Source organism: Elgaria multicarinata, chromosome 15 (assembly GCF_023053635.1).
Source record: "Elgaria multicarinata webbii isolate HBS135686 ecotype San Diego chromosome 15, rElgMul1.1.pri, whole genome shotgun sequence".
NCBI lineage: Eukaryota > Metazoa > Chordata > Lepidosauria > Squamata > Anguidae > Elgaria > Elgaria multicarinata.
In genome coordinates, this window is record NC_086185.1 from 6,239,087 (window position 1) to 6,266,099 (window position 27,013).

At 42.2% G+C, this 27,013-nt stretch overlaps 2 protein-coding genes and 1 non-coding gene across 5 annotated transcripts in view; 2 read left to right on the forward strand and 1 right to left on the reverse strand.

The window, feature by feature from the left end:
• LOC134409098 (transmembrane 9 superfamily member 2-like) overlaps nt 1-9,386 on the reverse strand; it is a 47,592-nt gene extending 38,206 nt beyond the window's left edge. Inside the window, exons 1-5 of the mRNA XM_063141675.1 lie at nt 9,219-9,386; nt 6,344-6,411; nt 5,287-5,380; nt 4,587-4,714; nt 3,947-4,076 (exon numbers count right to left, since the gene is read on the reverse strand). Coding sequence (XP_062997745.1) covers nt 3,947-4,076; nt 4,587-4,714; nt 5,287-5,380; nt 6,344-6,411; nt 9,219-9,371 — 573 coding nt within the window. The 5' untranslated portion in view covers nt 9,372-9,386. The remainder of the gene's footprint in view (nt 1-3,946; nt 4,077-4,586; nt 4,715-5,286; nt 5,381-6,343; nt 6,412-9,218) is intronic.
• A 1,455-nt stretch (nt 9,387-10,841) lies between these two features.
• RBMX (RNA binding motif protein X-linked) lies at nt 10,842-25,471 on the forward strand. 3 transcript variants are annotated; one of them, XM_063142014.1, is made up of 11 exons: nt 10,842-10,920; nt 13,686-13,812; nt 14,125-14,231; nt 17,136-17,304; nt 18,716-18,835; nt 19,625-19,739; nt 19,859-19,984; nt 20,610-20,710; nt 21,206-22,443; nt 23,331-23,426; nt 24,510-25,471. In XM_063142014.1, the coding sequence occupies exons 2-9, from the start codon at nt 13,704-13,706 to the stop codon at nt 21,514-21,516; spliced, it is 1,158 nt and encodes a 385-aa protein (XP_062998084.1). In that variant the 5' UTR covers nt 10,842-10,920; nt 13,686-13,703; the 3' UTR covers nt 21,517-22,443; nt 23,331-23,426; nt 24,510-25,471. The 3 variants fall into 3 exon arrangements, with proteins under 3 accessions (XP_062998084.1, XP_062998083.1, XP_062998085.1); XM_063142013.1 differs by having other exon boundaries at nt 21,206-23,426; XM_063142015.1 differs by lacking the exon at nt 21,206-22,443.
• LOC134409419 (small nucleolar RNA SNORD61) lies at nt 13,977-14,049 on the forward strand. Its single transcript, XR_010026180.1, has one exon. It is a non-coding gene; the product is annotated as a small nucleolar RNA SNORD61 (small nucleolar RNA).
• Nucleotides 25,472-27,013: the final 1,542 nt, after the last annotated feature.

Genomic DNA, 27,013 nt, shown 5'->3' on the forward strand with positions numbered 1-27,013 from the left:
TAGTTGGCCTTTGTGTACAGTTTTTAATGCAGGGATAGATACAATCTTGGGAGTCCATTAAAGCTCAAATTAGAGCAAAACGCACTGGAGCCGGGATGCTTTTCTGGAAGCAGAAACAAAACAAGAGAACTATCTATGGGGTTACACCCCACAAGTCAGTTCCCTAATGTATGTCTAGGATCTGTTAGTCTTACTGTGTTTAGAATGTTGACCTGAGTGGGGGGAGATTGAATATCTTGGGTGGGGTGGGTGGGGGGAGGATATATAAGGGAATGACTGAGGTGATAAGGGGGGGTGTTTTTAAAGTACTTTGGTTCAGGGGAGAATTAGAGGATCAGAGTAAAGAGGGTCGTCTTTTGAGTGTAGCGTGCAGATAGTCAGTTGGTGTATATTACACAATCCTGATAATAAAGAAAGTTCAAGAGTGAAGGTGTGAGAGAAAGGAAAGTGTGTATGAGAAGAAAGAAAGGATTGGATGAGAGGTTTTGACAAGGGCTTGAAAAGTTTTATTATGAAACGAAGTTTGTGAACATTGAAATAATTTATTTAGTTTCTTTTACTACCGCAAAAATCCCACGTGTCTCCTTGGCATTTACCATCTTCAGTGTTATACATATAACACCCGTTCTGACATTAATTCACCAGCAGCACATATAATTCGCAGCGCATTAGTTTATTCCTGAAATTATTCCTGTTTAACCTCTTTCTCCACATAGTTTGTAGAAAGGTGGTGTTTGTCCCTCACCTCAGGCTCATAAAGTGGTGGTGCTTAGCTTGAGCAGGGAGTGTCCGCAGACAGGCCTGTTGTAAAGAGCCTGTGTCGTGGCACTCTCCATTCCATGTTCCCTTGTGCACTTTGTCTCCAACTGAACACTCAGGCAAGACTTTTTTGTGCAGCTCTACCTTCCCCCAAGAATGCACTTGCGTTATTTCAAATGCAACACGAAAAGCAGCCCTGCATGTATGGCCCCACCACGGCCCTTCCCTCAATTATCAAGGATTAGCTTAGAGAAACAGCAGCAGCTATAATGACCTTCCCAGGTCAAGGTAATAAAGCTAAATGACTCTGGGAACCTTTGCTGCAGAGTCATTCAATCTTTTTTTAACAAAAGAAAAAAGAATAAGAACTCATCATTTTGGAAAACAGCTTCAAGAACTGAAAGCATTTCTTTAAAACAAAACAAAACAAAACAAAGAAAGCTACTTTAGAGGACAAATCCCTTGGCCATTTCAGAAAATCTAAAGTGCTGAGAAAAGGTCTGAAAGTGTTTTATTACACTCGCAGGGATATTTGCCTTTTCTTGGACGCAGCCTAAAAGCATTAGAAATAAAAATGCACTCTCCGACCCAGGCAAATTAACATTTTAGAGTACATTTGCTGCAATGTGTTTTCCCATGACCATCCTTGATTGATTTCTTGGGCCTCATGCCTCTTCAATATAATTATAATTATAATAATAATAATAATAATAATAATAATAATAATAATAATATCTTAATATCCAATCTAATTTGCCAGTGCACAAAAGACATTACCGGGCTCTCTCTCCCATGAGACATTCCAGTCCCAGAGGCACCAACTGACCATCCTTGCCAATACAGGCATTATGTTTACGCCTCCTGCAAGTCCAGAACCATGAGCACCCAATTTACACACTACTTTTGTGCATGTGGTGTATATTCTGGGATAGCTAAAACAACTTCCAGGAGCAAAATGGGTAACATTTAAACTAGCCCTAGAATCAAAACTTCTTTTTTATATATATTGCAAGTAAGTTTGTTTTTTTTCAGATTAAGGCTGGGAAAGTGAAATGTAGCTCTGTTTAGATAGGTTAGGTTGTGTGGTAGGATTCATTTTGTGCATGTTATCTTTCGTTTTGTCATTTGTACATTTGTTTTTAAGGATTTTTAGCTTTCACGTACAGCTTAGTGTTGGTTGTCTTCCAAGAGTCAAAAATGTACTCCAAGGCTGACATAGAAATAATCAACAAAGCTGTTTATTAGCTCCAGCAGCTCTCTTTGCTATCAATTCTAGCAACTGCTCATAAGGATATTAAGGAGAAAGGTTGAAATCCTACGCACATTTATCTGGGAGTAAAGCCCACTTAACTCAATGTGAGTTGTGTCCAAGTAAACATCCTTAGAATCACCCTTTAAGAAATACACGGGCTGTGTTCATAGGTCATACTAAACCAGCCTTCCTTAACATCATGTCCTCTGGATGTTTTGAACTACAACCCCCACCCACCCCATCAGCCCCACCCAGCATGGTTAGTGGTCAGTAATGATGGATGTTTTAGTCCAACACATCTGTAGGGGGCAGGCTGTGCTAAACCATAGCTTAACTCAACATGCACAAGCAGGAACGAACCAAACTGAGCCTTGGGCTCACATGTTTTTCTCCTCCTCTTTCCACGCAGCCTGGACAAGAAAATTTATGTTGCTTTTGATTAACCACAGCTTGCCATGTCACACAGACACAGAGCTGTAATTAACATTAACTATGTTTAGTTTAAATACGCCACCTCCAGAAACCATGGTTTGACATTGGCTTGTTCTAAACATTAACCACGGTTTGTTGATTGGGAAGACTCACTAAACACTAAAACACTTACTGATCACTTTTAGAATTTCTGTAAACTGCCCAGAGTGTTATATGGGGGCGGTATATAAATGTAATAAATTTATATAAATGTAATAAACCGGCTATGGGGGCGGTATATAAATGTAATAAATAAATAAAATATAAACCATGGTTAAACAGAAGCAGAAGAAGTGAAAATATCCAGAGCCCTTCTCCCAGCCACATGGGAGGAGTAAAGGGGAAGATATAAAGGCTCACTGCAGCATGTTGCTTCTCATGAACACATTTTAGTGTGATTTGCAAACATGGCCGTTTTGTATTCCACCCAAATCTCTTCTGAATGGTTTACATTCAGGGAATTGGTTCAAATATAAGGCCAAAACGTGCCATGTGGGCTAGTATAGTTTAGACTCCAAGCCATGGTTTGTGTTTCAAACATAGAAAGTCTGATTTGCATCATTTCCCTCTTGGGAAGTTGCTGCAATGCACTCTATGGGAGGCTGCCCTTGAAGACGACTCGGAAGTTGCAGCTAGTGCAAAATGCAGCAGCTAGACTGCTGGAGGGTGCATCTTACATCCACATAACACCGGTCTTAAAAGGAACTGCACTGGCTGCCTATACTCTTCCGGTCGGAATTCAAGGTGCTGGTAATGACGTTTAAAGCCCTAAACGTTTAAAGCCCTCGATACTTGAGAGAGCGCCTCTCCTTATATATGCCTGCCCGAGACCTTAGATCTGTTGGAGAAGCCCTTCCCCGCATCCCACCAATGCAACATATACGTTATGATGGGACAAGGGAGAGGGCTTTCTCTGTGGTGGCACCCCGACTGTGGAATGCCCTCCCCTTGGAGGCCCGATTGGCGCCAACATTGATTGCATTTCGACGCCAAGTAAAAACATGCCTTTTTAACAAAGCCTTTGATGGTTAAACTCACTGGCACATTGTTTTAACTGCTTTTAAATTACCCTATTTCTTCAATTCTAAGACGCACTTTTTTCCCCCATATAAACATCTCTAAAAACGGGGTGCATCTTAGAATTGTGGGTACATTTATTATTGCTTAGAATCAAAGCTTTTTTTCTGTTGGTGGTATTGAAATTAGTGTGCGTCTTACAATCGAAGAAATACGGTATATATATTTTAACTTGGTTCATGAGTTAATTTGTTTTTAACTGTGCATATTTATTGTTTTATACTGTATGCTTTTATCTGTACGCTGCTCTGAGATCTTAATGATAATAGGGCAGGATATAAAATGTTTTAAATAAATAAATTGGTTCAGGTATCTTGCCAAACCATGTAAGGCCTGGTCCTGAAGTCCTATCTGACAATATTAGAGAAATAAACTTTGGGCACTTACGTTGAAAATGCAGGCATCTTTTTCTCGGCCATCTGAATCAACGAAGCATCCAATTGGAAATCCTGGATTACAGTATTTTTGTCCATCGTCCACATCATAACACCACGTCACTGGCATGTTATCAATAATCCTAAAGAAAGAGAGATGTTGAGAGATCATTGTAGAGTTAGGATTATTCTGGAGTTGATAGGCATATTTGCTTTTAACATACATGTCAGAAATACGTGTCAATTAGCTCACACTCTTATGAGATGGCTAAGATTTTTTTCTAATCTCTATCTTTAGTATTTAGCTAGACTGTTGTTATTCTTTCTCCAGATATCAGCGTTTTAGAGAGTGACCCTGTTTGCACAATCACCAGGGCGGCTCATTTAAGCTGCAGTGGGTGCCAAACCCCATTTGCCCAATTACCCATACCACTGCAGCTTGTCACGTTGGCTGATCCCAGGCAGTACGGCTTATTTCACAGGGAAACAATCCTCAAATAACCCAACAACAGGCCATGGGTTATTTGAGGATTGTCTCTCCCTTAAACAAGCCATTCTGCCCAGGTTCAGATGGCACGACAAACCACGCCTGAGTGGTAACGCGACGTGGCTTGTGTAATGATTGTGTGAAGTGGGAAAACATATCCACTTACCAATGATGCTGATAATTCAACTGCATTCCTTTCTTCAAAAACTCCAGCTTAACTTTTTCTTTTGCATCCTTTGGGTCGTAAGATTTTAAACAGACCTTCTGGCATTTTTTGTTTTTGTTAAACATAAACTAGTATAAAAAGAGAAGGGGTTTTTTTAAAAAAAAAATCCACCATGCTGTTAAAAAGACCTTCGAGATTGCCATTAAAGAAGAATCTATTAGAACTTAAAAGCTGACATAGCTAAATACCTCTATATTCTGTGCAATTTCATTTTCTGGTCAATGCCCGTGAATTTCCCCACCACCACCACCTCTTTCTCTCTCTCCCATCACACACTAGGGTAGTAGATTGCAGGCAGGCAATATCCTATTATACAGGACTTGTGTACCATACAAGCTCCTTATGAAATTCAGAGACTCTCTGCTTCCATTTTTTTTAAAAAAGTGTTTCTAGTGCTTATGAACAAGTAAACAATATGGAAACAAGTAAAAAAAAAACTACATTCATCCTTTTTGTGTGTGTTTTCCTATGTATGCACAAGAACCATCTTGCCGGTCAATCCACTCTGGTACTCTGTTCCTAGCACTGGCCAGAAAACAGCCCTTGAGAAACTTACAGATGGAACAGCACTTGTAAAACCCAGATTTAGCAACACAAAACAAGTAATCTAAATAGAATTGAAAGGCTGTGGTGCAGTAACCTTGTAGGGTGATGAGGCTATCCTCTCTCCAAACAAGACTTGCCCAAGGTTTTCAGAAGGCCTTTTTTCTTCTTTTTCTTGACAGAAGTCAAACCTATAAAGAAAACAACAACAATAATTTGTCTCAACTACTTTACTCTTAATATTGTAAGAGTTTTGCTTACAGTCAGTTCATAAATATGTTTAACTGATGAATTATGTTGTAGATACTTTGGAGTTCAGAGATAATACCAAATCATGGTTGGCACTGTTTGCAGTTTTGATTCTAAACCACAGATATGTGTTCCAGATATACAAGTAAATCATGATTTTTGTACTTTCCTCTTCATTTGCCTTCCATGCAAATCCCTTCCCAAACAGTGTCCTCCAATGGCGGGGGACATCCCAAACAATGGCTGCATGGTCAGATGCAAAGCAAAATCACAGAATGTTTAAACTGTGGTTCCAAACCATGCTTTGTCCAATGGTATTGGTTACACATCTGAACCATCTCAAAGTCAATTCTGCTTTATATTTCTAATCAACACATTTATTTATTTATTTATTTATTTATATTTATTAAACTTATATACCGCTCCCATAGCCAGGGCTCTCTGGGCGATTTACAGAAATTCTAAAATTGAGGTAAAAACAAGTATACAAAATTTAAAACTCTAAAACACAGAACATACACACATAAAGCATTAAAAACCGATTAAAAACTAAACATGTGGGTAATTAGGATGTGCCGCCATATGCCTGGGCAAAGAGGAAAGTCTTAACCTGGCGCCGGAAGGATAGCAGCGTTGGCGCCAGGCGAGCCTCATCAGGGAGATGATACCATAGCATAGAACAGTGATGGGGGCCATGTTGCCCTCCAGATGTTATTGGACTACAATTCCCAGCATCCCTCAGCATTGACTATGCTGGTAAAGGCTGAAGGGATGTCTCCCCACCCCTGCCATGGAAGCTTCACAATTAGTTAGGGTCACTGAAACATTCTCATGCTACACAAACTAGACACCAATTTGCTTAAATAAATGCAATGCTGGCTAGCTGGTCTTCAGGGCATACTTACGCATCATATTCATACGGGAGAACTGATTCAACTGAATCCAATCTGTTCACAAACAGCTCGATTTGTGACTAGAAAAATGGAAAAGCTGTTTAGACACTTGGAATTGAAGATAATAACCTGCAATAGATTTTTTTTTTTTTGCTTAAAGTATGAAAGAAGAGCACTACTACAGCTTTCTGCACACTTAACTGGTTTATTGTAAATTATAGCAACAGCACAATTCTAATGTGTTAACTCAGAAGTAAGTCTCACTGAATTCAGTAGTTCTTACTCCTTAGTAAATGTACTTAGGATTTCTTCATAAGGCTGTTATCGTAGGCTAGCTTAATTGGAAATAAATCCTATTAGAATCAATGCGTCCTACATCCAATGAACCTGGTTAGATCAGACAATAGATATAGCTATTGTCTGGATCCAGGATTCAAGTCCAAAGTTTTACACTGTCCTCTCAAGGGACCAAGTGTTTGATTTACTGCCTCCTCTCAAGGGTTCAGGTGCCAGAGAAAGCATGCTAATTATTCTGCACTCACTGTCACTGGCCACCGAAAGATAGTTGGAATAAAAACACCTTACACTCATACCCTACCAATGAGATCCTGCCACATGTTTAAAAAAACCTCAAAATCAAGATACTCTAAAACAAAACAAATGATCACCAGTAGCACATCCAGTTTATAAATTCATTGAGTTTAAAATTGTAAAAAGTTATAGATTTAAACATTTTATAGATACATTTTATAGAGAGAGAAAGAGACGTTTCAGTATAAGTACCAGCTTCAATCAAGACATTGTACCTTAGAACAGTGTTTTTAAAACAAGACCAAAAACACATTTTTGTCAATCTGCAGAGCTAAGAGATCTCCATTAAATACTTCCTAGAAACAGGTAAGTTGTTTTACATGACAAGCACAGGATTACTCAATCTAGTTTAAATACAACCCCACAGACAACACCAAAGTATTTATAAAACCACTACGAAATTCTTAGCCCTACGTGTGCTAAATTTACTAGCAAAATTACCACCCAACTCCAGTTACCCCATATTTTGGGAGACACAGTCTTCACTGTCATTAGACGGGACACTTTTAATATGACAGCGCTCTGCTGCCTTATGTTCATGCACGTCCTTACTAAAGTCCTACACGAATATTGTTATTTTACAGACAATCAAGTCCAAGATAGTGACTTGCTCAAAGCCATCCCAGTAGGCTCAGAAAACCAGGTGTTCTGAACACAAATCTAGCTAGTTTATTACTGTAATGACACATCTCAGAGGCAAACAGCTGTTCTTTCCTGTGAAATTGAAGCAGGAAGTACCAACAGAGAAAAGAAAAGAGCAAAACCTGAACAATAAGTGGGGGGAACCAATCCCTCTTCCCGGCACAGAGCAACTAGTTACTCCACCTGAATTGCTCTAGTAAAACTTTCCTCAAACATAGTCTTACGTCTGGCACACCATTTACTTGTCAAGGAACTTCAGATTGCATAATAAAGTATGGGCATCTAAGGAAGAACGCTTACTGAAATAGAAAAAACTTATTTCTGAGTAAGCATTTATAGCAATCATGCAACAAATTTCTCACAATACAAAGCTAAGTTAAAAGGTACTCATCTCTGGTGAACATTTGACAGGGAAAATTTCGAGATATAAAGATTTAAGTCCCCCCCCCCCTATAAAAGCATTGTTAACAGTGTCTTTTAAAGAGCCTTCTGTCAGTTTAAGTGAGGCTCATATTCCAAGAAGAGATTTTACGGGTAAAAGATCTTCTTAAGGTGCTCTTTTCTATTTAAGTGCTACTTATATTTTGTTCCAGATCAATCTAAGGGAAAGGGGCTTGTAGGAAAAAAGCTTTGCTGAGAAATCCAGAGGAAAAAGCAGGGATACAAGTCCCGGATTGTCTCTGGCTGATGTTTTTAAATTGTTTTAGATACATGTTATTGTTGTTGTGCGTGCTATCTGTTTTATATCCTCATGTGAGTGGTTTTATAATTCATATAATGTATTTTAATGGCTTTAATTTTTGTGAACCACATAGAGAGCTTTGGCTACTGGCCAGTACAGAAATGAAATAAATGAAAAGAATGCGCCGGGTGGTGTAGCAGCTAGAGACCCAGCTTCAAGTCCCCAAACTCGGTCATGAAGCTGATGGTAATGTGCTACCTCCAGTATCCCAGGTAGTAAGCCTGTGTGCCCCAGTTAATGGGGAACATGGGTGGGAGGGTGTTGTTCATCCCTGGCAGACGGCTGGCTGGCCACTGTGTGAACACAGTGCAAGACTAGATGGATCCAGCACCAGGACACCTCTTAAGCTCACTGGGCAGCTTTGGGCCAGTCGCTGACTCCCAGCTGAGCTACCTCACAGGGTTGTTGTTGTGGGAATAAAACGCAGAGACGGAAGAGGGGAAAAGGGGAAATATCAATATAAGACAGCAAGAAAGATAGAGATGTGGGGAGGGGTGTTTCCTGAGAGGATTTGGGGCACACCTGGTGAGGGGGCCCTGCGTGTCCCATCCCCCCACAATTCTAATTACCTGGCACACCTGCAATCCTCTACATGTCTACTCAGAAGTCAGGCCCATTGAGTCCAGTGGGACTTACTGCCTGGTCCATGGGGTGTCACTGGATAAAAGGGGGGTTTCCTGAGGGGATTTGGGGCACACCTCGTGAGGGGGGAGGGGCCACTTATTATAAAACCCTCCTGTACCTCCCCCATCCCCCATATCGTTCTTGATTGCCCGGCTCGCAGCGCAATCCTCTACACGTCTACTCAGAAGTCAGAGGCCCACTGAGTCCCGCGGGGCTGACTGGCGGATCCGTCGGGGTGTCAGCCTGGACGGCGCCCCTGCCCTCCGGCCCTGCGGCCCTCGCACCCACCTTGCACCCGGGCTTGTCCTCCTGCGGGGTCTCGCAGAAGGAGACGGGCGCCAAGCCCGGCAGGTAGAAGGCTCGGCCGAGAGCCGCAGGGCCGCCCAGCACCAGCGCCAGCGCGAGCAGCCAGGAGCGCGTCAACCGGCGCGGCCTCGCCATGGCCTCTTCCTCTTCCTCGTCTTCCTCTTCCTCCCAAGGCGACGATCCCCTCACGGGCGCAGCCACCCAGCCCCGCCGCGCGCAGCTTCCGCCTCGCCGCCCTCGGACGCGTCACAATCGCTCCGGGCCGCGGCCGCCCACGTGACCGGCAGGGCGGGTGAGGCCCGCGGCGCCATCTTGGGGGAGGGCAGACTGCCCTTCCCTGCCCACCTCGTTCTCGTCGCCTCATACTCGTCCACTAGGAGCGGCCGGGGACAAAAGCTATAAGTAAGGGCGCAGTTCTTCATATAATAAAGACAAGGGGGTAAAGTCCTACAACTCCCGGCATGCACCAACTGGCTGGGGCACGCTGGGAGTTGTAGGACTTTGCCCCCTTGCTGGCTGGGGCATGTTGGGAGTTGTAGGACTTTACCCCTTGCTTGCTGGGGCATGCTAGGAGTTGTAGGACTTTACCCCCTTGCTTGCTGGGGCATGCTGGGAGTTGTAGGACCCCTTGCTTGCTGGGGCATGCTAGGAGTTGTAGGACTTTACCCCTTGCTGGCTGGGGCATGCTGGGAGTTGTAGGACTTTACCCCTTGCTTGCTGGGGCATGCTAGGAGTTGTAGGACTTTACCCCCTTGCTTGCTGGGGCATGCTGGGAGTTGTAGGACCCCTTGCTTGCTGGGGCATGCTAGGAGTTGTAGGACTTTACCCCTTGCTGGCTGGGGCATGCTGGGAGTTGTAGGACTTTACCCCTTGCTTGCTGGGGCATGCTAGGAGATGTAGTACTTTACCCCCTTGCTTGCTGGGGGATGCTAGGAGTTGTAGGACTTTACCCCTTGCTTGCTGGGGCATGCTAGGAGTTGTAGGACTTTACCCCTTGCTGGCTGGGGCATGCTGGGAGTTGTAGGACTTTACCCCTTGCTGGCTGGGGCATGCTAGGAGTTGTAGGACTTTACCCCTTGCTGGCTGGGGCATGTTAGGAGTTGTAGGACTTTACCCCCTTGCTGGCTGGGGCATGCTGGGAGTTGTAGGACTTTACCCCTTGCTTGCTGGGGCATGCTGGGAGTTGTAGGACTTTACCCCTTGCTTGCTGGGGCATGCTAGGAGCTGTAGGACTTTACGCCCTTGCTTGCTGGGGCATGCTAGGAGTTGTAGGACTTTACCCCTTGCTGGCTGGGGCATGCTAGGAGTTGTAGGACTTTATCCCTTGCTGACTGGGGCATGCTGGGAGTTGTAGGACTTCCCCCCCCCCGTCTTAAATACGTAAAGAATTGCGCTGTAAATAAAGGACAAAACTATTTCTACATCCAAATGATTGTATATTTTATGTATTGCTTCTTTCAGCGATGGGGAGGGCAGTCTCCTCCATCCTCCTATTCCTCTCGGCCCCGCCCCTTTCCGAGCGCGCTCCTTCCGTTGCCCTCCTCCCCCCCCTCCCGCGTTCTTCTCCACGCTTCCATCCGGGCATCGCGGCCCCGTTCGAACGCGGTGACGTCAGCTATATAAAGGCGCTCGGCCCCTTTGTTCCTCCTCAGTGCGTCGTTGCTCTTCTGCCGGCGGGGACGGGGTAAGCGTGCGAGGCATTGCCGCTCGTGTGGGGAACGGGGGGCGAAAACGAACGCTGTTACCGGGAGAAAGCGCCCGCCCTTCCCATTTTCTCTCTTATTTTCTTCCTCATCACCTCAGGCGGATTTTATTTTTTTAAAAAAAATGCTCCCTCATTGACCTTCCCTCCCCTCTTTTTCCCCTCCCCCTTCACACCCCGTCAGCGGTTTTCCTCTCATGGTTGCTGAGGTGCCATTTCAAGCCGAGGAGGAGGCAGGGCTTAGCGGTAGGAGCGGAGGGCCGCCGGTAGCCTGAGGCCGTGAGCCTCCCGAGCGAAGGGGCTGAGCGAGTCACTACAGCCGCCATTTTGTGGCCGCCTTGAGACGCTCCTCCATTCTCCCCATCCCCTCCCCTCCCCTGGAGCGCGCGCGCGGGGAAGAGACGAGGGGGTCCGGGGGAGGGCGGAAAACAGAAACTCGAGCATCTGCGCATGCGCCGCTCTTGCCCCTTCGGCGCGCGCGAAGCGCTCTCTCCCCTCGCCGTTACAAATCGCGCATGCGCGTCCCTTCCTCGAGCCGCGGCTCGTTCTCAGCGGAGAAGCTTTATGAATGGAGCGCGGGGTCGTCTTCTTCTTCCGCCTCGTGTCGTGTAGAGAACTATGCCCGGGTGTGAAGAATGTGGACAGAAGGGGCCTTTTTCTCCCTCTCTCGCAATACTAGGACCCCATGGGGTCGCATCCCATGAAGCTGATGGGTGGGGGATTGAGGACAAATAAAAGGAAGTCCTTCACACACATCTCACAGATAAACTGTGGAACTCACTACCACAAGATGTAGTGGTGGTCGCCCATTTGGATGGCTTTAAAAGGGGGGGTGGATAAATTCCTGGAGGGGAAGGCTACTAGCCCTGAAAGCCATGTGCCACCTCCAATATCCGAGGCAGTAAGTCTTTAATAATAGTACCGTATTTCTTCAATTGTAAGACGCCATCGATTGTAACACACACACTAATTTCAGTACCACCAACAGAAAAAAAACTCTTAAGATGCACCCCATTTTTACAGCTGTTTGTATGGGGGGGAAGTGTGTCTTAGAATCAAAGCAATAGGGTAATAATATATTTATTTCTTACCCGCCTCTCCCTTTGGATCGAGGCGGGGAACAACATTAGAACAGGAATCAATACATCTTAAAAATTATTGATTTTACGTTGATCTGGATAGGCCTGATGGAAAAGGCTAGTCTCTAACCACTTGCTGGGGAACATGGCCTGGAAGGTGCTGTAGCACCCATGTTCTGCTTAATGGGTCCCTGGTTGACAGCTCGTTGGCCACTGTCAGAACAAGAGCGCTGGACAAGATGGTTGTTATTATTTATTACATTTATATACCGCCCCATCGCCAAAGCTCTCTGGACTGTTTACAAAGATTAAAAAGATTTGAATGAGAAGACAACATTAAAAATCAATATACAATATTTAAAAACAAAAGCATAAAAACAGCTAACGTTTAAAACAATTTCTAAACACTTAGCCAGGCCAAAGCTCATTTTGGAGTCAGATAAAATTCAACATGTGCTGTTAAATGCCTGGGAGTAAAGGAAATTCTTAACAATGTTGGTGCCAGACGGGCCTCATCCGGGAAATCGTGTCGTAATTGGGGGGCCACCACAGAAAGGGCCCTCTCTGTCTGTTGTTGCCATTAATTTTTTCCTCTTCCTTGCTTTTCTTGCCATTCTTCCCTCCCCCCCCAAAAAAAAAATCTCACCAATCTTTACACTGTTTTCTTGTTGGTTGGTTTTTATTCTCCTTTCCCTTCTGACCTGAAGGAGCTCTCAAGGATTTGTTGTGTCAGAGCCTGCAAAGCCCACTTCCTTAATTAAGCACCATGGCAAGGGGGTCTTAGCTTTTTTTCTTTCCCCCCCCCCCAATCTTTGAACTCAGTACAGCTTGCTATTTGGAGCAAGCATGGGTAGAACCAGGCTGTAATATGGCAGTTTATTCTAATGTCCCTCAACTGCTTCCCCCCTTAAGTTACTGAATAAGAGTATACATTTTCCTCTGGGTCTTTATAAAGTGTGCTCTGAAGGGGTGGATATACCTTGACCCTTCCAAGTAGGGTCACAGCCAGAAATTTTATGATTAGGATATACAGAATCCTTGTAAATCAGACATAACAGATACAGAATGCTTAAAATGTTTGAATCTCTTTGATCTTACTGTTGCATAGTGAGCACTCGAGCGGCATCCTGGCTGTATGCTTTTCCTTAAAGGTTCTTGTTTAACAAAATCAGAAGCTGAAAATTCAGTGAGGAAGTGGGGGCTGGAATAAGCTTTTCTTTGAAAGGTTCATGAGGCAAATATTTCATAGGGCAATCAGTGGTGCAGCACCTCAAGCTCAGGGACCAAATCTGGACTCCAGTCACCCTTGCCCAAACCACCTATTTTTTTGTGGTTTCTGAGGTTCTGTACAGTTTTTCCCATTAATGTTTTATATATTACATATTTATACCACCCACTAGCTAAATCTTTCTGTGTGGTTCACGATTAAAATCATACAATGAAATCAGTGAGACTTAAGTTAATAAGTTAAGTCCCCTGTATTTCAGTGGGTCTATTCCAAGCCTGGATCCCAATCATTTTCTTTGATATCAGCATAATACTGTCTGGGCAGGTCTCTCTTCTTCTTTTTTATGCATCAAATCCCAATGGTCATTATAAAAGTTCAATATAATATGGAAACACTTTTACTTTCTTGGGTAGTTCCACTTTGAATGTATATTGTTCCAGATCCCAAACTGTGTCAAAATGGTTGAAGCAGATCGTCCTGGAAAACTGTTCATTGGCGGGCTGAACACTGAGACAAATGAGAAGGCTCTTGAATCTGTCTTTGGCAAATATGGCCGCATAGTGGAAGGTAAGCAGAAAGCGTCGTAAAGCACAATCCTGTGCATATTTAGACAGGAAAAAGTCGTACAGCTTCCAGCAAGCATGGAGCATGCTGGGAGTTGTAGGACTTCTTTGTGTCTTAAGTATACGTTGGCCCCACTTAAGGGTGCAATCCTATCAAGTTAAAGTTCTGCTGTGATGAATTAAACAGCTTTGATCTGCTGAAGTGATAAAGCTTATATGTCCTCTAAGAAGTTCTGAGCAGGCTTGTGTAAAATCTGGAATATGCAGCTATATGACGAGCAAGTGGAATGATTCTTTCCTCCCTCTCTCTCTCCAGTTCTCCTCATGAAAGATCGTGAAACCAACAAGTCAAGAGGATTTGCTTTTGTCACCTTTGAGAGCCCGGCAGATGCTAAGGATGCTGCCAGAGATATGAATGGAAAGGTAGGAACCAACGTGTTGCTTTCCTTTTATTGCAGCTTGCCAAGCTGAGAGTGATTTGATCTTGACCCAGTGTTGCTTTTCGTCAGTGAATAAGGGAAATTCAACGGCAAAACTATGAATTAGTAGACGCTTGGATAATCTCCAGAGCAGTGTTGTAGGTTTTCTGGAAAGTTTTGGACTGAAAATGTTTACAGTGCCAATTATTTTTTAAAATTTGCATAGGAAAATTTTCAGCTTGTATCAAAAATGTTTTGATGCCCCAGAGCAAAGATGTACATCGTGTGGCCTTCCAGATGTTTTGGCATGCAAGTTCCATCATCCCTCAGACTTGGCTATGCTGATGAGGGCTGTAGGCCAAGAACAACTGGAGGGCCACAAGCTGCCTGCCCCCGTTCTCGAGATATCTAATTTAGCATGTTCATTTTACCTTGTATTTTAGTGAACAAAGCTAAACAAAAGTACCCCATGTTATATTTTTGTCCCAATATACCACAAATTATTCCAAGAAGCCTTTCTTTAACATGCAGCCTTGGATTTCTGTTTTTTGCGTCTTTTTAAATTTTGTTTTAACTGTTTTATTCTGTTTTTATTTTCATTTTACCTTGTACATCACTCCGAATTTTTTCAATGGGGAGCGGTATATAAATATTCTAAATAAATAAATATTCGAGGGGGGAATTAAAGCTCACTTAATGTGATTTAGCTGTTATATTATGTAGACATTTTTATTGGAATACATGTAAAAATTAAAGAATACCATGTACTCCCCTTGTGTTTTTTAAAATAAGGAAAAGCAATGGTACTGAAAGCTGTTGACACAGTATTTTTATTAAGAACTGTGCATAGAATCATAGAATAGTAGAGTTGGAAGGGGCCTATAAGGCGATCGAGTCCAACTCCCTGCTCAATGCAGGAATCCACCCTGAAGCATCCCTGACAGATGGTTGCCCAGCTGCCTCTTGAATGCCTCTAGTGTGGGAGAGCCCACAACCTCCCTAGGTCACTGGTTGCATTGTCGTACTGCTCTAACAGTCAGGAAGTTTTTCCTTATGAGTAATATACTGACAACCACTCATCTATTTCAGCCGAGTTCTACTCTTCTACTAAGGCTGTTAGGGTGCCTTCAGTTTCATTGTCGTAGTTGCTATGGGTAAATTATCTGAAAACTTTAAATGCCAACTTAGAAACTGCCAAGTTCCCCTAATATTATATTTGCAATTGGCATACAGTTACTATTACCAACGAGGTGGGAGATTTTTCTCCCCAAAAATAAAGCACTGGAAAAATCAACCATTTTGGAAATTTCTCCACCCCACTTCACTACTCCAATATAAGGGGTAAATTTAAGCTTGATGACAATTTTCTTCAAATACAGCTGTGAGGGCTTTCTCCAAACTACTTTTAAACTGGATGTAAGATTGAGTTTAACTAGAAGAACTGTTGGAGTTGCACAATTCTTGGATGTTACATCCTGGTTATGACTTGGTCTCTTATTCTTAGAAAACACCTGTAGCGAGTATTGCCATTCAATAACACATTAAGCATGTCAAAACTTGTGCCTCTGTAGTCAGAATGTACTCGGAAATGCAAGAGCGAAAAGGACATGTGTGTAATACTGACATTGCAGGTCAAAACCAGACAAGTGTGTTCAGGAACCTGTCAGTATGTTAATAGTGCAGAAGTGCTAAAGGCCAAACAAAATAGTGCTGCAGTAAAGTAGCTACAAGTGCTCCTTGATATCTACCAGAGGAAAATCAGTAAAATAGCTTAACTTTAGATAAGTGGCAGGCAATTAAATATCATGCAAGTGTTCTGTGCCCTGTGGATAGGTTAACCAGCTGGAGCCACAGTAGACAAGAGTCCAATAACCTGTTTTGAGTACCAGAATTGAACTTAATTCATAGTCATTCCATGCAAAAATCCATTCACGCTTAACCCCCCCCCCCCCCCAGCTTCATTAAAACCATATAATTTGTGGGAGTGGTGGCAAATCATTATTAAGCAATTGGGAATAGCAACCCTTGCTAGTCTATTCCACATCACCCAGAGATAAACTGGTGCATCCCAACTTACTTTCTACCCACCACTAGTATTGCCCAGTTCACATGTCATGCTAGGCTCACCATGGAATGTTTAACCAGTTGCTATTTTGAATATGCAGTTCCTCTGGGGGTTGCCATGTTGACCAAACCTGGCTAGTGTGGATTAATTGAGGATTAGATAACACTTGCATAACTGTACTACAAACCATGTGTTATGTGAGAGTTGTTTCACTGTCAAATAGCCCACGTTTGCTGGGTTCCAGCTATATGGCAAACCCCACTGAGGGATTGCATGTTCAAAATGGCACTCAAGGTGAGCCTGGAATGACATGTGACCCAGGTCTATATCTCTTCAAAGCCTCAAGTTTGTTACCTAAAATAATCCAACATAGGAGTCAACCAATGAAGGCAACACCTGTACAAGTTACTAGCACTGGTTGATGGTGGTGGGGTTACATTGCTTCAGAAATTGCAGTAAAGAGCCTTGAAATGCAGCACTCTGAGGCATCTTATGAAAGCAAGCTGTAACAACTTATTTATTTATTACATTTATATACCTCCCCATAGCCGAAGCTCTCTGGGCAGTTTACAAAAGTTAAAAACAATAAACATTAAAGAAGTATACAGAATTTAGAACCATCAAAAACATAAAAACAACAGTATCCCATGTAGCAACTGCTGATGTTTTGATAATATTCCAGTCCCCAAGCACTTCAGCTTGTACCAGAACAGCCATTTAGGCTTTAACACTGCATCATACAAACATAATTGCCACATAGAGGAACATGAAGTGCAGAATTTAGGAACTCTGTCCTAAAAAGAAGCATTTTCCATGAACACTGAGTTAGATTCCTTTGTTTAGTCTTTAGATGGAAAATCCATTAAAGTTGAACAAGCTACCAAGCCATCCTTTGAAACCGGTAGACGTGGGCCCCCTCCCCCTCCACGGAGCCGGGGTCCTCCAAGAGGTCTTAGAGGTGGAAGAGGAGGAAGTGGAACACGAGGTCCTCCTTCAAGAGGGAGTCATTTGGGTACGTTTGTATTCCCCCATGTAATTGGGCAACATACAAGACAGCAAATATACTTGACAACGTGCTAGGAAAACCACAGTATTATAAACAAAGAATATTGTACTCCAAAAATAAGGTACAATGCAAGTAGTACATCTCTGGTGGGTGAGCGGGACTCTTACGAGATGCTGTTAAAAGGTGGTTCGTCTTCTACTACAGAGGGTAAAATCTGCTCTTGAGTTCAGTGTGCTCCTGTATGTAGATGGTTAGCAATATTACAGGCTTGCTTAAAAGCAGGAGCTGCATTGTTGCTAGAGGTGCAGGACTTAGCCTCATGTTGATCTTGCAAATTGGGTGATTGACTTAATATATTTAAATCCTGCAACTTTGTGGGCAGAAGCTTTTCAGCCAATGTTCTGACTGACTGTAAAATAGTTTTAGTACTCCATGAAACATCTACAGCATGTCAGACAGTTTAGAGCAGCCTTCCTCAACCTGGGGCACTCCAGATGTGTTGGACTACAACTCCCAGAATGCCCCAGCTGGCTGGGGCATTCTGGGAGATGTAGTCCAACACATATGGAGCGCCCCAGGTTGAGGAAGGCTGGTTTAGAGTAAGGTAAACTGCTATCTATTCATATTAGCAAATAACTCTCGAATACTAAAAAGTCAGAATTTGGTCCATTATTTGCTCTCTTGTATATACAAGTCAGAATAAGCAGTACTTCTACTTTGTCCTTGTGTTTTTTGAAATAACTGAAGCCAAGGTGAGCTTCATTTGTCATATTGCTGTGTTTGCTGTTCTGACATTAAACAGTAGGCAGCAAATTTGAGTGCTGGTGCACTTTTTTAGTGGGTCCACTTTTTGGTGCAAATTGTAATCCGGTGTTTCTTGAATCCTGGATTTTAGAGCAGAATGTATAACTTGATGGATCGTCTCAGATCAATTGTGAAATACATTACACCTAGTGTTTTGTTATTTTAATTCTTCGCTATATCTAGCAAACCACTTGTTCATACAAAGGACTATTGGTCCAGCAAAGAAAAGATAATAGAAATGTTGAAGAGTTCCTTTCTTTCCGATGGCAACTTGCATTGTAAATTTTAGCAGCCCGTGTTGTAGATTATTGATGAGTGGTAATTTTACCTCTCTAGCAGGTTATTACTTTGCTTTCCTATACGCTGGCTTTAATCCAGTAAAGTGGAAATAGAGCAGGAACTTTGTCATGTAAGAGCGTTCTCTGTGCATCCTGCCTGATACATGAGCTGCCCTTCTCCCCCACAGTAGTGTGGGGCGCTCCTAGTGGGGCAGTTCTACCTGAGGAATCTTGTTTCTACTTGATTTTCACTTCTTGTGGATATGGATTTATTTCTTGTCTGCATACACTGTAGGGATGCTTCCTAGCTGACATGCTCATTGCCATTGTTCTAGGTTCTTCTAGAGGCCCTCTCCCGATGAAGAGGGGTCCACCTCCACGTAGTGGGGGCCCACCACCTAAGCGGCCTACGCCTTCAGGACCTGTTCGTAGCAGTAGTGGAATGGGTGGGAGAGGTAAGGAGGTTTTTTCAAGCGCTTCATTGCAAAACAACTCACAAGCATAAATGGAGCAATGAAATTTCTGCTGTTCGCTCAATCTGTCCATTATAGGCGCCTACAAACTTTGGGTGTTGTAGTTGCTACTGATCCTGTCCCTCTAATTTTGGGGGAGGGATTAAAGCTTATCTGTGCTGCCTTCCCTTTGTAGGCATTCAGAAGCAGTGAAACAACTTGCTTTCAAGAGTTTCTAACAGCACAGTTGTAAAGAAGCAAGTCCCAGTTGTGTTCTCACTTTGAGCTGGGGTAGGCATCAGAAATGTGATTGCCAAAATGAAAGATCTATGGATTCCCAGTCCTTATGACTGTGGTATTCAGTACAATCCCTTCAAGATATAAATGACTGAGAACCTGCTAGGGTACCTGGTTAGTCTTGGCATCTTTTGCGTGAATGTCTCTCAGTAGATCGTATCTCTTTTTCCTTCCTTTCCCCATTGTGTGTTGTGAAAAGAATTATATGCAAGATCTTTAAAAGGGTTCTTGCATCATAGAAAATGGACTAAATGCTCAATAGTATAACTCCTGTTGATATGTTCTATTAGACTAAGCCTCTGTTTGGAGGAATGTTGCCCTCCATATAATGTCGGACATTGCATTTTCTCCATCCTCCTGAAAGAGAGGCTGCATTAATCATATATTGTCACAAAAATAGTTGGTCCAGTCTGATGTATTCTCTCAGATCAACATGGGAGCAATGCTCTGCTGATGCCCTGTATTCAGAATATTTCATTTTGTGCTTGACTTAAGCGCCCCTGTCACGCGGCAGAGACAGTTATGGAGGACCTCCACGTAGAGAACCACTGCCATCGCGAAGAGATGTCTACCTGTCTCCTAGAGATGATGGCTATAGTACTAAAGACAGGTAAAATCAAATCCTGTTGAATATTTTATTATTATTCAGATTAAGGACCTATACTATTCTTGCACTTTCTGTCTTTGCACTCTTCCATAGCAAAAGTAATTTGATCTTAACTTTCTTAGCTATTCAAGTCGAGACTATCCAAGTTCCAGAGACACAAGGGATTATGCTCCGCCTCCAAGAGATTACACCTATCGGGATTATGGCCATTCCAGTTCACGTGATGAGTACCCCTCAAGAGGTTACAGGTACCTAGAGTTCAATTCTTCGTTTTCTCAAACAAATCTCCCAATATTCCATAGAACGATGTAATAAAGCTTACTGTTGAACTTAACAGAATCAAACAATATCACAGTAAGATACATGGAACCAGATATAATTATCACTAAACCTTATGGTAGTTCATGCAAAAAATAACAGGTTGCTTTTATAAAAGCAGCTCTAAAGCCACTAGCCAATCCTCTGAAGGCACAGGCATAGATCTGTGGAAGCTAAGTAGGTATTATTTTACATTGATTTCACAACTTATGTACATGGTGCTTTAGAGAGAACAGGTTTGACAAGGGGGTTGGACTTGATGGCCTTATAGGCTCCTTCCAACTCTACTATTCTATGATTCTATGACGTTCTTATCCAAGGGGCTTCCAAACTAAGGATATGAAGGGAAATGAAAAAAGAGGAAGGAAATGGACACAATTATGTGAGTTGCATGTACTTAAGACTAGGTTACAATAGAGTGTTGGTTGTAAGGTGTAGTTTATCCCTTACCTGCACAGAAGAGAGAGGCTCTCCAGCTTCTCTGAGGAAGAATAGACTGCCCTGAAGACTTGGAAGCTTCTTTATCAAATTACTGCCGGTACTAAACCCTAGCAGTTATTCCTCTTACAGCGATCGTGATGGCTACGGAGGGCGTGACCGGGACTACTCCGATCACCCAAGTGGAGGCTCTTACAGAGATTCGTATGAGAGTTATGGTAAGTGCTTATTTTGAGGGTGTTTAGGAATTAATTGGCTTCGCTTCTGACTTGCTAGATTGATTTAACTTAAGTGGGGAATTGTTATGCATGGCTTGCCAGCCACAGTGAAAACGCGTACAGTTATTTTATTTTAACGAAATGATTGAATTACAGTTCCCATAACCTAACGAAGCAAAGTTCAACAATTCTGAATTACATCTATCACTGGAAAAAAAATGGCTGAGTTTCTTCTGTAAAAATAGCAAGCTGTTCTGGAATAACCCCAAAAAGAGCTGCCTTGAGAAAAACCAGCGTCTTCAAACAGCCTGTTTATTTCATTCACTGCCCGATACTCCCCTGCCAAATGTCCCAACATGTGAGATTATATTAAAACGTCTCAGTTAATACAAAAGAGTAACAGAAGCCATTGATTCAATTCTTTTAAACTCAGATGTAAAATTGTAGTGATATGATTTATAGTGTTGCCCTATTACCTGACCATTGAACCTGCAGGTAACTCACGTAGTGCTCCACCTGCACGAGGGCCCCCTCCATCTTATGGTGGAAGCAGTCGCTATGACGATTACGGGAGCACCCGAGATGGGTATGGTGGAAGTCGAGACAGTTACTCAAGCAGCAGAAGTGATGTCTACTCAAGTGGCCGTGATCGTGTTGGAAGACAAGACAGAGGGCTTCCCCCTTCCATGGAAAGGGGCTATCCTCCTCCACGTGATTCATACAGCAGCTCAAGCCGCGGAGCACCCAGAGGTGGCGGCCGTGGAGGGAGCCGCTCTGATAGAGGTGGAGGCCGAAGCAGATACTAAAACCTTTGAAACTTTTGGACCAAATCAGTTTTTACCTCCAACAAATGGAATGTGGAAATTCTATCTTCACTCCCAGAGGACTACTGAAACGTTGTTTTTACCTTTTTTTTTATTGTTGCTTGTTAAGTTCCCCTCCATTACTGATGTTTTTTGTGAGGAAAAAGTAAACATGTTTTAATTTCATTTCAAAATTGTTAATATTTCTCTCAGAAAGCAGATGTTAATGTATGACATTTGAGCCTGTGTACTAGTGTTGTAACCTTTCGAAGTAAACGTTAACCCTAAAATGCCATACTTCTCACCTCATCAATGAGACAAGCAAACCTAAGGCTTCCCTTACAACGTGCAGCCATCTAAAATGGCCATGGATTGTTCTACACATGCAAACGTGCCTTCTTTCTAGGCAAACCATATTAGCTATTGGAGGGTGGTGGGGGTGTGTGCCAAACTAAAGTGTAAAGTGTCCTCTCAAATGCTGAAATGCACACAATGCTTCCAAATACGAAATTTCTTCCGTCTTGTGTAAAAGTCAGGATACCATTCAGTCATTAAATCAAAACAACAAATGGCTAATGCTGAATGTACATAGTGCCTTTCTACGTATTTCATTGGGGAATTTGCAAGAACCTCACCCCCCAAATAACATTAACCTGTAGCAAGCACGCTACAGCGTTCCGTAAGTAAGAGGTTTGGCCAGTTCCATCAAAGAAGCTGCAAAGCGATACTTGCTCTTACTGTTTCAAATTTTTGCAATCCTGTAGTGTCTCATTTTTAAAGGAACATCTTTGACTCCAAAGGCAAAATGGAGAAAATAAGATAAGCAAAGAAGTCTTTCTCTCCAACTTCTGAAAGGCTTATAAACAAGTGAAACTTTCAGCATTCCACAACAGATTTAAAGCATCAAATGCCTGTGAAACAGCAAAGATGGTAAGCAAAGCAAACTAGTTTTTCAGTCTAAGTCAAACATGAAACCAAAACTGTCGTCTTTAGTACGGTAGGACATCATGGCAATGGAAGTTCTTTCTAGATTTTAAAGAAAGCAGCACCCAATGGAAAAACTGTGCTGGATAGCCTTATGCGAAGCCTTCCAAATTCAACATAACCTTATCTTGGATGAAAGTATGTATGGCTCAAAACTTTTGAAAATGACATTAAGAATGCAGCTCCTTGTAGACATTCCCTTAAAGGGCTGGGAGGGGATGCTTTTTGCCCAATATGTTTCAATGAAGATACTTAAAAAAAAACACACACACAAGAAAACAGGCTATATTTTAAGAAATTAAAACTGTAACACAATCAGAAATTGGCTTAAATTGCCAAAATCTATACCAGCTTGGGGAATGCCAAACAAGCCGTTATTACATTCTGATGTTTAGTTGGATGCCTGACTTTTCTTCCTTATACTGTAGTCTTGTGTGGGGAGTTCTGATACAAATGGCAGAACCTGTGGCAAGTTGTCATGACCCAGGTGCAGCCGGGAAGTTCAAAAGATGCTCTTGAAATGTAGTAAGACTTGAAGACCTCCAACTAAAGTTCTGCTATAATCCTCAAAACATATTTTGCCAGTCAAGTTATGGATTTACCATGAAAAGCGCCATTGGAAAGGAAATAAGAATCCATAAGCCATGCGACTTGTCACTAAGCCATTCCAGTTCATTCCAATCCAGTGAACCTTCCACCTCTCAAACTAAAAAGTTAGATCTTGAAGCTGATTAATCGGCGAACCCGGGTGTATTTGGTGTGCTTCTGGGGATGGTCATGGGCTTGGGCACTTTGTACTAGCATAATTTTCATACATACTTTAATTGTTGCAGGCTGACCACTGCCTTTAAGATGAAGTAACCTGGGGCACCTTACGTGCATGCATTGGTAGTGGATGACACAGATGTTGGCTGCAAAAGTAAAAACAGGTAAGCCCTAAATCAGTGCAATTTTACCAACACTGCAAACTGCTTAACTTAATCTAAGTTGAAATTGGACTAATATATAACACACAACTTTAAAGAATCGCTGGCATCTTAAGAGGTATACCTGAGCTCTTGCACAACTGATGTTTCAGTGGACAGAATTTGGATCAGCTGATAACCACCCCAGTTTGAAGACTTACCTTCTGCATATCTGCCTCTGTTGAGTAAGAGAGGATAAATATCTGATTACTATTATTAGGACAGGAGCTTATATATGTATTCACATCCAGTATGTTTGAAATGCAAAGCTCCATTCTAATAACACAAGAAAATAGAACATACCCCAATTAATTTTAGAAACTTAATACGCAGATGCTGTTAGTGTGTCTTCAGTTAAAATAATGACTGGGTTCAATATCAGTTATGATTTGGGGATCTTTTATTTATTTCTATTGAGGTTGTGGCTGATCTTTAAATGAGAGTTTCTTGTGACTTTGGGGTGTCATTCTTAAAATGCTTCCTTAGACTGATTAGAAGCTGTGTGGTGATGCAAAGAGAGTTAAACTTGCTCTCAGAGTTCACCGATGCAGCTGATGTTGCATTGAGACCTGAGTACCCTTAATGGTGGCAAGCGTAACGCTCTTAATTTAAATCTCTGCTTAAAGCTTCTGAAAAATATATTGGTTAGCATTACAGAAATAGAATTGTATCAAGTCAATTCTATCCTTTTAAGGTAAGCATGCCCACTTCTGACTAACACCACACTTTCAGAAATCATTCAAGGGCAGAAGTTGTATAGCATACTATTTAAATGTTCTAGGTTTTTTGAGTTTGTATCAACATCACAGCAAATCCACTCCTGATTTCATGTTCCTGAGCAGAGCAGAGCTTTCTAATTCCCTGCTTTTGACACACTTACTCTTTCTTGAAACCTATGCATAACCCTTTTTTATGATGAATGGTGTATCTGATGAAAAAACCCGACATTCCTATGTATGTAATGTTTGTTTTATTTTTCGTGATTTATTTTCTGTTCTATTTTTGTTAAATTCACAATAAAAGGGAAAAATATTATTTATATTCTAGGTACAGGGTTAATTGTGGCTGACATTTGAAGAGTGGATGCCTGTAGAGAATGCAGCTGCTGAGCAGGCTTAAAATACGACTACAATGTTTAATGAAGACATTTCGGAGGGAAGTCGTATCTTAAATGCCATTGTCAGTCTTGGCTATGGGCACTGGATGTTCACAAGACAAATGCCACAACAGTTGGATGGAAATTATCTCTGTCTTCTTACAAATGCTTTTCTAATAATCCTGCAGATATGTACCATAAGCTGTAGCATGTAACTTGCTACTTACTGGCAGCAAAGAATCCACATTTGGGTCTCTCTGAATTAGACATACAGAAGAGACGGTTAACCCAACTCAGGGTACTTCATGAAACCATGACAGCCATGTTCTGGACCACATAGATTTAGGAGGAGAATTTTTTAAAGTCTGGCTGACTAAGGTTTTGGACTAGAAAGCAAAAAAGATAACCTAAGAGATTTTCCAGAGCATTTCCAAGAGGCTAGGTTAAATCTTGGTATTTGGAGTGGCATTTGGCCAGGATGTAAAGAGGGTTTTGATCTGATTTTTGAGTAAGGAATACATCTGGAAACTACAAATTCATGGTGGTATCATGAATTAAGGTAGACTGAATACAATTTGAATAAAATTACCTAAGTTTGAGAAATTTCTTACATAGGTTTAAGAAATTGGTTTGGAAATACCATTAAACATTTTTAAGCTAGATCTTTTAAGAAATAATGATGCAAACTAGGTGGGGTTATCCATTCCCTTTTCCAAGGAGTTCTGTGACACTACTCTGGAAGTGGGCTAGTGCCACAAACAGAAGCAGTAGTTTCCCCGTTCAAATGGGCAGGAACGTGTGTTTCAACCAGAAAAAAACTCCCCAAACCCCCAATGGTGGCAGATTCTTGAAAGGTGCAAGAAGCCAAGATTGTTGTATTCTATCCATTGTGAAAATAAAGTGTTAACTTCTTCTTGGACTCTTTTCCTTATTTCAATTTTTTTTGTCCTTAAACAAGGATTCCAGTTTCAAAAATAAAGCACAGCGGAACAGAGGGCGAACTCTGGTCAATAGATCTTCAAAATAACTTCTCCTGTTGGCTTTTTGTAGTTTCCATCCTATCTTAACTTGAATGTTGAAATGCCTTTCTGCCATGGGGGAAATTCCTAAATACGATGTCTTGGCTTATATATTTTCACATTCTTCTGTGGCAAGATGGTAACACCTTTGCAAATAAGAACTTCATTGTTAACTTGCTGGATCGCAAGAGCATTCTAGCCAAATTCCTTCGCCATGCTGGCTCAGGTGAGAGGCCTTGGGCAGCTCACATCTGAAAGCAGTCCTCATGACAGATGCATACAGGATGGACGAAGGAACTGGTGGAGGAATGAGGGGAAAGGTGTGGTGGCTCACATGATCTTAAAAGGCCCAGGATTGTATCCCTGGATTGCAATCAGATAACCTGCCTCCACCCATACTACTTCTACTTCTTTAAAACATTTGTACCCCACTCTATATCACTAGGATCTCAGGGTGGCGTGCTTCTGTCAACATGCACTGCAGTACATATGCAATGGGTTGATCATCCTGGGTGATCCTAGCAATTTGTTCCTCCAAAGTGGTATAAGTATATTGTTAAAAAACCACCATTTGCTGTTTGGGCTAACTCATTAGAAATTCAAGCTTACCCCACGTGAAAAATAGCCCTCACTGCATTGCCAAAACTGACCTCTTTCTTTTAGAAGAACCTGGCCTTAATGGGAATGTTTTAAGCAGGTATTCCATTTACAGAATAACTTGCATTGAGGGTTGTGGGGGGGAGCAGACAAGATTTTTGGGGAGAGGGTTTGCATACATCACACAGCAAGCTTCCCTGAGCTTGGTCCCCTTTTATACAGAATATTGAATAATTCTAACCAATGTTCGCAATATTGTTAACGTATCTATTTATTTATTACAGTTCTATACCTCCCAATAGCCGGAGCTCTCTGGGCAGTTCACAAAAATTAAAACCAAAGTATAAAACAACAGTATAAAACCATAATATAAAATACAATATAGAAGCTCAACCAGATAAAAACAACAGCAATGCAAAATTACAAATTTAAAACACCAAGTTAAAATTTATAGACTTAAAATGCTGGGAGAATAAAAAGGTCTGCACCAAGGAGCCCAAGGTTGTGTACATAATTCTTCTCAATCGTTTTATCCTCGTAACAACCTTGTGAGGCTAAGAATCACTGGCCCAAAGTCAGCCAGAGAGCCAAGCACAGACTAGAACCTGTGTCTCCTGGGTTCCAGTCGATCAATAGCCAGAACACAGAGCCAGTGTGGTGTAGTGGCTAAAGTGTTGGACTGGGAGTGGAGATCTGAGTTCTGGTCCTCACTCAGCCATGGAAGCCCACTGGGTGATTCTGGGCCAGTCACAGACTCTCAGCCCAACCTACCTCACAGGGTGGTGGTTGTGAGGATAAAATGGAGAAGAGGAGGATTATATAAACCTCCTTGGAGGAAT